The following is a 10903-nucleotide window of genomic DNA, read 5'->3' on the forward strand; positions in this document are numbered from 1 at the left end:
AATTTTCAAAACAACATAATGTATCCAACAATGAAGTGGAGTTGCCAAGGAATGGAATGAACCAAACTCACAATTAATATAACCAAATGCATAAGTAACAAGAATAGAGAAAAGACTAAATTACCCTTGTAGCGTGCTTCGCTCCACTGGATGGAGCTCTTACATGAAAAAGTTGAGCCTCACAAATGGCAAGGACCAACAACGAAGTCCATTACATAACTCGATTTGACCGATCTACTACTTGTAGGTTAGCCAAATGAGAGCAAAACACTACTCGAGTAATTAATGAACTTATAGGTTTTCACTGAAGTAGAGATGCCTAATTGAGTTCTTACTTAAGTGAATAATCCCAACTCCTAAGGTTGGTATTTGTAGGCAAAGGCTCTCTAAAATTCCTATCATCATTCCATGTGGGATAAAATGATAGTGTGAGAAAAATAAGCAATTAATTTTAATTCTAAATTAAATTAAATTGCAAGGAAAATAATCAAACAACACTTGGCACACACATGGGAGTGGTTAGGTGAGGACCACCAGGTGGACCACTTGGTCTCCTTGATCTCCAAGCAAAACTTCTCTCCTCTAAGCATGTGCCACATGGCATTCCATTGCCATGGGAAATAAGGGTGCCATAAGGGAATCCCTTTAGCTCACGGCAGGGCTGCCTCTTGGGCTTTCCCGCACCAGCAAACCACGCTCATGCGAGCTACTTGTTGTTGTTGCTGCTGTGCCGCAAGCTTCGCCAGCCTGCCCCCGTAAGCCACGCAATGATGCGAGATGTTGTGTGTCACTACAAGAAAATAGAGTAAATTTTGACGCTTTTGCCTTGACACTTTTGTAATGGGTCATAATTTTCCTCCGTCCACTATTACGTAATTTATACATTTTGACTAATTTTAGAGCCAAAATATATTGTGACCCTCAAAAGCGTCATTATATTGAATGTAGTGAAATGTGTCAACTAACTATCAATTACACATTTACACAACCCGCTTAAATTAAAATTTCACCAAAAGTTATAATCTAATATCTCGGGAAACTGTACCCCATGTTCGTCCTCACTATCAGCTCCTAGTACAATTTTGTTAAGCAGTTGCCAATAACCACCTTATTCGACGCTCAGATTTTCGCTTAAAAACTTTGAATCTTCACAAAAAAAAAGTCCCTCATTTCTTTATTTCAGTTAGCATATAATCATCTCAGCCCACTTCTTACTTACCTCTTCAATTTTTTTTTCCGATATATTTGAAGCGTATGATATGAATTGCAGATTGCATTAATACTCTTCATAATTTAGCAAAAAAGGTATCTTAATTTAGTTTTGGGTTAATTTGTATTGTGACTTTGTATTCATCGTTTCTATTGTTTGTTGGAGAAAATTTATGAAGATTCAGCCCAAAGATCTCGTAAATTTTTTTTTCCAATTTTTTTCTTTAATTATTATGTATGTTGATAGCTGCATGCATGATTATTATAATCTCCGATTATAGTTGAAAAATTGGTTGAATTAACGAATTAATTGAGTTATTGAATTGGTTAATTATATTCTAACTTTTTTATTGGTAAAGAATTGGTTACCCATTTGCAATTGTTACTCGAATTATGCATATTTTTCATTAAAAATTGTAATTTTTGATAATTTTCAGATGTATACATATTCAATCAGTTGTTTAATTAAATGTTTACATATACATTGCTTTCAAACTTTAGATTCTTATTTAAATTGAAACAAAATGCGCAACTACAATTAACCAACAGATTTGTTTTGACCATATTAACGCACAGGTCATCAGAGGAGAAGCTGTGGTATTTGAAGTGCAAAGAAGTGGAAAATCAGAAGCTAAAAAGGTGGAGAAACGGCTTCAAGAATTGGAGGTAATGTACATAAGCACTGCCTAAATGTAACATCGTTCTGGATGAAAATTTCGGTTGTGTATCTTGAATGTCTATAGTTGGCTGTGATTTTTGAGCTTAAGATATTACTAAATCCATATTTAATGAACAATTATTTGTTGATTCATAATAGGCAATGGTCTATTACCTTCTTCGGCTTAATGGGATAACTATAAAAATAGAGATGTATGCTGACTTTGGTGACACTGATTGCAAAATATATCTCATATTCTTTTCTGATGTAATTAGATATATTTAATAGTTTTCTTAAAAGTGACCAATTTCTGAGAACAGAGATGTATGTAGCAGTTAGTTTAGCAGACTGCTTGAATTCAGAGTTTTGAGCATGCTGGTATTATGTCTTAGAAATTATGCCATCAATTTCGGCTTTTTTTTTAATCACGGAATGCTTATTTACCATTTCTGTGATTATTTCTTTGAGTATAAAAGTCATTACGTTAAACAATATTTGAGAAAAGATTCAATTAACTATTAAGAATCGAATCATAGTGTTCGTATAGTTGATCTTAAGGAGTTAAGATATGGAAGATTCTTACTCATTTATATTCTGCTTAACTACTTACAATTTGTTCATGTAAACTCCAAATTTAACTGATCATAGTTTCGAGTAATGATCACAAGGAAGGTATCTTTGTGTTTGCCTTTCATTGTTATGGATTACTGCATAAACTTGATTATTGTTGTTCTATGCTTTTGTATCATTGCTTGTATTTTGTAGCATAAAACATATTTTGTATTTGGAGATAAGCTGCTTTTCCAAGATGTAGTTGAGGATGGACCTTGTGATGTCTTCTATCTTGTTTTGTTAAAATTTTCGGCATGATAAGTATTTGTTTTCCCCACAACTTTTTTTTTGAATGATGGGAAAGGGAGCATAATATTAACCACAAATCAGATTACATCAGGCTCCGCCAAGGATAGGACCCTTTGCGGAAAGGAATTTACAAACAATTTCTCCACCTCATTTGAAGGAGTAAGTCTATCGTAAGTGTGCTGCTATATTACTCTTCCTTTTCACATGATGACAAGCAAAACTATCAAGATTGTCCCCCAAGATACATATATCTTCCACCAGTAGATAAAAAACAGACCTCCCAAAGTACTTCAAATTAATTGCACCTGATAAATTAGTAGCATCACATTCTAGTTCCACCTTTGGATAACCAAGACTTAAGGCAACTTGTAACCCCAATCTAGCAGCGAAAAACTTCATCCACCTCAACTGAACTTTTGCAGACTTCCCTACGCACCACCACTGTATGAACACAACCTGCATCATCCCTAAAAACCGCCCTTAACCCCATGCCATTCTCCTCCAACATTGCAGCGTTAGTATTGATTTTTATTATACCAGGAGCATGAGGAAGCCAATAACTTCTAAAAATCACAGCTTTGGTAGCAGGAAGCCGGGAACAGAGCAAACTCTCGAATTATATTTTTTAAAATCGAGAACAAGTTTCACAAAACCCATAACTCCTACTAATTCACTACTCCAAGTCTCTCCAAACACCACTGAATTGCGAAAAGCCCACCCAGCCCACACAAAATCCACAAGAACCAGCATCTCATGTTTTTCAAATTTATCAAATGCCCGGTAAATTCGTTCAATGAGTATTTTTCTAACAACTTCAAACTCTCCCAATTTGATTCCACTACTGATGTGTATTATTCTATGTTATCTCCCATGTCAACTTTGCATTTGAGTATTGAGTTACCGTATTTGTTTTTGTTATCACTGTTTTGAATTGAAGTGTCTTTTGAGTTTTCTCCTCCCCTAATTTTTATTTTGTCACTCAAACATAATTCTTTATATTATATAATATATCATCTAATGTGTGGATACTGCTTGTATTTTTTTTCCAGCATTCATCCTTTTGGATTCTTTTGGTCACTGCTTGCTTAGTTTAGCAGACTCTTGAAGACAGCTATACTAAGGTATTACTCACATCTTATATGCTACTATTTCAAGTTATGACAGTTTAGTTTTGAGATAAGCTTTAAGATTGTTGTATGCTATACCAAGCAAGCATGTAATTTTTTTTGTATGGTTTGTAATGACTTTGACAAAGCAATTTAGTGACTTATAACTATTTGGTATCTCCAATAGTTCATCCTCTTTGATTACTTTGATTTAATTATATAATTGTGGGTGATTTTTTTTAAAATTTTTTTATTACTATATAGTGAGGTTTAAATAGTATGCAATGAAAATTGCATCAATAGTTTATATTTCATATAGTAAATCCTATACCTATAACTTTTATTCCTGCTGCATGGCTATAATGATTGACCTTTCCTCAGTTTTATGATAAGAATATATGAACTAAAAGTATGCTACCACAATCTGCTTTGTTGTGTATTTTAGTTTGTGAAGAAATTGATATTTGTTCTGATAAGTAAGCTTTAAAAATTTCTATTTATTTGGTCAAAATTATAGTTCCCTTATTAAAGTATTAATTATGTATAGATATGGATACAAGTTGGATAGAACTTCCACGATGCCACACTCAATATGTCAAAGGTTGTATGCAATTCATTAACTTTGCTAAGGTAGCTCAGGTAGAAGGAAAGATTCGGTGTCCATGTAAGACATGTAAAGTGGATAAATGGCTTTGTGTAAATGATGTAGAAAGACATATCTTATTTTATGGGTTTTATAAATCATACAAGAAATGGATTTTTCATGGTTAAGGGAATTTGCTTCAGCGTATGATTGGGTGTGATGGAGGGCGTACTAGCCAAGGATCCCCTCTGGATGAAACAAGGTTTGAAGGTCGAGATGATATGGGAGGCCTATTAAGATCTGCTTTTAGTTTTGAAAAACCCTCAAATGACCTAACCTTTGAACCACATGAAAATAATGAAAATGACGAGTATCTTGAAGACCCTGTCTTTTATGAAGAGGAGATTGACTTAGAATTTTCAACAATGCAAGATGAAGCTAAGTATAAGAAATTACTTGCTGTTTTCGATGAGAAATTGTATGACGGGTGTACTAAATTTTCCAAACTATCTTTTCTTTTACACCTTTTTCACATAAAATGTATGAGCCATTGGTCTGCTGAATCCTTTAATATGCTACTCGAGCTTCTCATAGACGCATTTCCCCAAATACTTGAGTTCCCCTCATCTTATTATCAAAGTAAGAGAATAATAAACGACCTTGTCCTTGGGTATGAGAAGATTGATGCTTGTCCAAATAACTGTATGTTGTATTGGGGTGATTTTTCAAAGAAAGACAAGTGTCATGTTTGTGGTACATCAAGATGGAAGAAAAATGAGGGTAGAAATGATAATTTCAGAGATCAAGATAAGACTATTTCTACGAGTGGTGAGCCAGCTAAGGTAATGCGTTACTTTCCTCTTATCCCTAGATAGAAGAGAATTTACATGTCCTCAAAAACAGCAGAATATATGAGATGACATTATACTCATAATGATAAATTGAATGATGTTGATAAGAAGATGTTAAGGCACCCTTCAGATGCATTAGCTTGGAAATCATTTGATCAACGTTATGAGGATTTTGCCTTAGATCCTCGTAGTGTTCGATTAGGACTTGCAAGTGATGGATTTAATCCATATCGTTTGATGAACACGACTTATAATACATGGCCTTGAAGGAGTTATGTCTTCGTCGTGTGCAATTACTAGATACATAATTGGATCAAATTATGGAGATAATTAAGTTCGTACATTTGGGTCGTCGTTTTTCCATAGCTAGAGGTACTAACGATCTTTGAACTAGTAAAATAGGCCAAATCCCAATTGGACGGATCCTTTAAGGTCACACAAAGGGCCTAGATTGAGCATGAGAGGACGAGGCCCATCATGGGCCTCATCCTCTATAGTGGCTGACCATATGGAGTGGATAAGAGAGTTTTGGGCTTCCTAACCCTAGTCTAATTGATTATAATTAGACTAGGTGCCTAGGGTTTGTTAGTATGCAATTAACTGAACAGTGTGATCAAACCCTAATTAGCAAACACGAGACCTAGCCCTCTGAAACTCTCCTCTCCTCTCTCTCACGACTCTCTCCTTCCCGGCGCCTCCTGTGGTGGTTTGTGGTGGTAGTGATTTGTGGTGGTAAGTCCTTGTCCGAAAAGGTGGTGATCGCGGTTTTCCTCAGTCACTCGACCAATCTAGTATTGGTGGACGGCTCGTTCGAATCTCGTGGACTAAGTAGAGGAGCAACGCTTGGGGCTTTATTCTCTCCCTGATTTGCCTGTCGAATAGCTTCGTGGAATTCACGCATCAAAGGTATGATTATGTGTCTTGTGTGTTATGCATGCGATTCTTGGTTTAGGTGCTGTATGAATATGATTCATGGTTTTTTTCCGCTACGTAGTACCTATAAACTCCTACAGTGGTATCAGTTAGCCTCTTGCATGAACGCGCTAGATCATAATAATACGATTATTTGATGTCCATGTTAATTTTATAATCAAATTAAGAGGGAGAAAATTATTTAATTATGGTTCAATTATTATTTTAATGTGATTAAACTTTTGGAATCGATTAATTGCGATTTAATTATGCTCAAATAGCCATGAAGAGGACCGAATTTTAGCCCTGATATGTTCGAAATTTTCAAACCCTAACCCTAATAATTTCAAATATTTCGAAATTTATAGCCCTAAAATATGATTTTTGTTCTTGATTTTGATTTAATTCGATTTATTTTATAATTCATAATTTTAAACGGATTGATTTATGCATAAAAGTGTTTTGTGTATGATCATCAATTTAATTTTAAAAGTTAGAATTAAATTGGGATAAATTTTATGATGAACCCTAATTTTTAGATTGAATGTTGATTTAATTTTAATTTTTGGACTGATTTAATTTAATTTTAATAAAAGTTATTTTAATTAAATTAAAACAAAAAAAAAAATCAATTTAAGGTCGGCAACCGCGGCTGGGTGGCACGGCCACGGCGGCTGCCGACCAGGTGGCAGTCCGAGAAGGAGGAAGAGAGGGCAGGTGGTCCATGGTGGCTGTGGGCAGGAGCGTGCAAGCGTTGCACATCTGCTGCCACGACTACCAGTGCTGCTGTCGTGCTGCTGCCCTTGCGGCAGTGGCTACCGTCAAGGCATTCAGCCACTGTGGCTAGCTTCGGCTAGCCAACCAGGGTGGCCGGTGATGGTGGCTGGCGCTATTATCAATTTTTTATTATTATTATTTTATTTTAAAAATATTTCAAGATAAATATGATTTATTTTGGGTAAGATAAAATATTTTAAAAATATGATCTTTTATTTTAAAAGATAAAATCGGTTTTATTTGGATAAAATCTTTTATTTTACAATAAAATCAAATTTTCAAAAGTTGTTATATTTGATATTATGCATATTTAAAGTTGTTAAATTGGTAATTATCCTAATTAAAGTGGTTAATTTTGAATAAGATTGATAAGGATATTCTGAGCATATTCCAAAAGGATAATAATTTATTTAAATAATGTGATTATCCCATAATTAGATTAGGATATAATTGATTTTAAAATTATTTGATTAGCTAGTAATTAGGATAGAATCTCCTAAATTTGTTAGGATAATCATGGAAGATTAAATAAGATTTATCTTTCTAGACTAAAATATGATTTGATTCTATCTCATGACTAAATTAAATATATGATATTTTATAAACGGTCATGAATAATACATGATATTATCTAATTATTATTTAAAAAATGAGATATTTTAGGAAATGCGTTGACTTTATTATGAAAATTCGATGTTGTAGTTTAGAAGAGCATGTTGAGTGATTTATTATATGGCACCTTTATAATATATGATATTATGTTGTTATATATAGACTAGTATGGCCCATAGATTCTTAAATACAATGTGCGCATCGTGAAGTATTTTTGTAATCTAAATACGGTCTGCGTACCGTTAAGTATTTTTGTAACTTTTATTTAAAGTAAATAGAATAGTTATGTAAATAGTGTTAGTTCAAAGAAGCCCATGAAGTGAAGGCCCAAAGGAGCAAGGTGGATGGAGATCCATGATGATTCAAGTGGGAGCATTTTCATTTCTAGTTTTCTTAGGACTAAGGGGCCATACTATGTCATGCTTTATTTTATTGCATTAGTAGATTATGCATAATACATTTCATTTATGTTGATAGATGATGCGCTAGATTTCACTAAATAATCACAACATAATAAATCTAGGTCCCGGTAATATTGAGGTAGATTTTCCAATTAAAAACCCGATGAAACCTTTGATATTTATGATGGGTCATGCCTCAGCTGGGTGTCATATTATATCTTTGAGGAGTTGGGGTAAATCACGTTTTACAATTTTAATTGGTTATACTCAACAAGGTTACCTAAAGAGTTTAGAACCATGAAGCTAAGGGTAATAATTAAACGTGTGATTATTAATTATTCAACCAAGAGTTACAAGAGTTGTAATCAGTAAAGAGTTTACTCACCTTGAAAATGTAATGGTTGATGGTAGGGCCTCAGTCCGGTCAATTATTGCACAAATAAAGGATCTTGGAGTCACTTAAAATTCAATAGGGATCAATTAATTATTGAATGCAATGTTTTAAAGTTACCCGATGAATGCGTTTATGGTACTTTAATTATTTAATTAAACATAATTATTAAACTTTGCCTTATTTTGACATAGATGGGTAGCCGTAATCACAATGAAAACAACGTTTACAATCTTCCACCATTCCTTGAGAAGGATAGGTTGACAGGGGATAACTTTTCCAACTGGGAAAGAATGCTAAGGCTTGTTCTGAAATCTGAAGGTAGAGAGGATGTCATTGACACCCCATTGCCAGGACCTGTGCCAGAAAATCCAACTGCGGCAGAGATCAAGAAGCACAAGGAAGATCATGACAGAGCTATACCTATCACTTGCTTAATGATTGCTACCATGGAACCTAGTCTTCAAAAGCGTTTTGAAGACCAGGATGCCTACTTAATCATGCAAGAACTCAAAGCTTTGTTTAAGAAACAAGCTAGAGTTGAAACGTATGAGCTCCATCGTAAGATTCTGGATTGTAGAATGGAGAAGGGCGCCACAGTTCATGATCATGTTTTCAAAATGATCGACCTAATTCAAAGTATGCAGAAACTGGGGCACCCATATAAGGATGATTTTGCAATAGACATCATTCTCCATTCACTACCAGAAAGTTTCAACCTATTTATCATGAATTTTAACATGACTGCCACTGCAAAGACTATGAATCAATTGCATTCAATGCTGGTTAGTGCTAAGAAACAAATCCCTAAGGAACCTAAGAAGGAGGTTCTTAAGATTCAAAAGGGAAAGGGGTTAAAGAAGAAGGGGCAAAAGGCTAGTGCCAAGAGCAAGGGCAAGCAAGTTGCCAAGGCTCCGGAAAAGCCTAAGGCGACTCCAAAGCCCAAGGCTACAAGTGAAAGTGAATGCTTTTACTACAAGAAGATAGGGAATTGGAAGAAAAAATGCCAGAAATACCTCGACTTCCTCAAGAAGAATGGAGCATCAACCTCAGGTATTATGTTATAAACATTTTAACTTTCACTTAGGTATGTGATACCAAGTTGCAGTGCTTAACATTGTGATGTTGCGCAGGAACAACAAACAAGTGAAGCTAGCAAGGAAATGGAGCTTGAAGGTGCACTACAAGTTTTTGAGTGGCCAGAGATAGCTTCATAGTTTTAAATTTTGATTAGTTTATCATGATTTTGGAACAAATTTCTAGTTTTGATGAGACAATATTTCGGTTTTCTTGTTTTGAATACTGAATTTGGTTTACTTGGCTTGGACAAGTGTTGATCCATGACCAAGGTAATAAAATTGCTTTCATTTTGCTAGATATGAGTTAATTTTTTTTTATAACATTGATATAAGTAGATCACAAAAGTAAATTTAGATGATTCAAAATACACTTACTTATAGCAAGTAAGGTTAGGTCACATTAACCATTCGCACATCCAAAGTTATGGATGGGCTCTTATTCTTATATGATTATGAATCACTTGAGAATTAAAAGTCATGCTTGATAAAGTTAAAATGACCAAATTTCCTTTTAGTAGAAAGGGTAAAAGAAGCTAAAATGACCTTTTGGTACTCATACATATGATGTATGTGAACCAATAAGATCAAGAGTTAGCAAAGAGATTTAACTACTTCATTGCTTTTACTAACGATTTAAGTAAATATATCGATAATTACTTAATGAAGTAAAGCTTGGAATCATTGAAATGTTCAAAATTCCAAAATTAAATGTATAATCAGTTTAAGATAAACAATCTAACACCACAATATGATAAATATTTAACTCAAAAGGAATGATCATCTAAATTGTTGAATTAATTCACAATCCAGAAACATTACAATTAAAGTGTAAGTTTATGAAGAAGGAATCAAACTTTTCTTGCCATTGTTTGATACAAGATTTAATGAATTACAAATATCGTTTTGAGGATATGCATTAGAACAACAACAATTGCGAATAGACTAAACAGAAACTTAACCAAAGCAGTAGAAAAGATGTCATGGACTGAAAATGTTCTAAAGTTATCTTTTCTAAACAGGATAGAGGGAATATGAAATCTATGTAAAACGTTTACAAATATGGCATAATAAACTCTAAATTAGAGGTATTATTCCTACAATCGCGAAGAAACAAAATGTTTGTTACTCGCGATAGTGTCTTTATAGAATGAAATCTCTTCCTACAAAGCCAAATGGGAGTAAAGTTAGATCTCAATGAGATTCGAGACAAGCAACAAATGGATGTGGATAACACTAAATCAGAGATGAAGGCATATGAAATTAGCTAATTTGATAAACCATGTGTCGAAGCAAGCTAATTCCACTAGCGATGCTTCTATCGTCCCACTTGAATGAAAGGCTTCAAAGAGTTGAAGAAAATAATTCTATTGTTGCTCATACATATTGTAGTTTACTTGGGATCAAAACAAACAGTTTGTTGAAATTATGAGAAAAGGTGGATCCTAATATTTTCTTATTAGAAC

General features: G+C 34.0%; 1 protein-coding gene across 1 annotated transcript; it reads left to right on the plus strand.

The window, feature by feature from the left end:
- Positions 1–994: 994 nt before the first annotated feature.
- Positions 995–9428, plus strand: LOC145625065 (uncharacterized). The gene is made up of 4 exons (XM_081678146.1): positions 995–1406; positions 1786–1875; positions 3778–3849; positions 8556–9428. Exon 4 carries the CDS (start codon positions 8556–8558, stop codon positions 9426–9428), a length of 873 nt encoding a protein of 290 aa, XP_081534272.1. The 5' UTR covers positions 995–1406; positions 1786–1875; positions 3778–3849.
- The last annotated feature ends 1475 nt before the right edge of the window (positions 9429–10903 follow it).

This window comes from Chenopodium album, chromosome 3 (assembly GCF_948465745.1).
Source record: "Chenopodium album chromosome 3, dcCheAlbu1.1, whole genome shotgun sequence".
NCBI lineage: Eukaryota > Viridiplantae > Streptophyta > Magnoliopsida > Caryophyllales > Amaranthaceae > Chenopodium > Chenopodium album.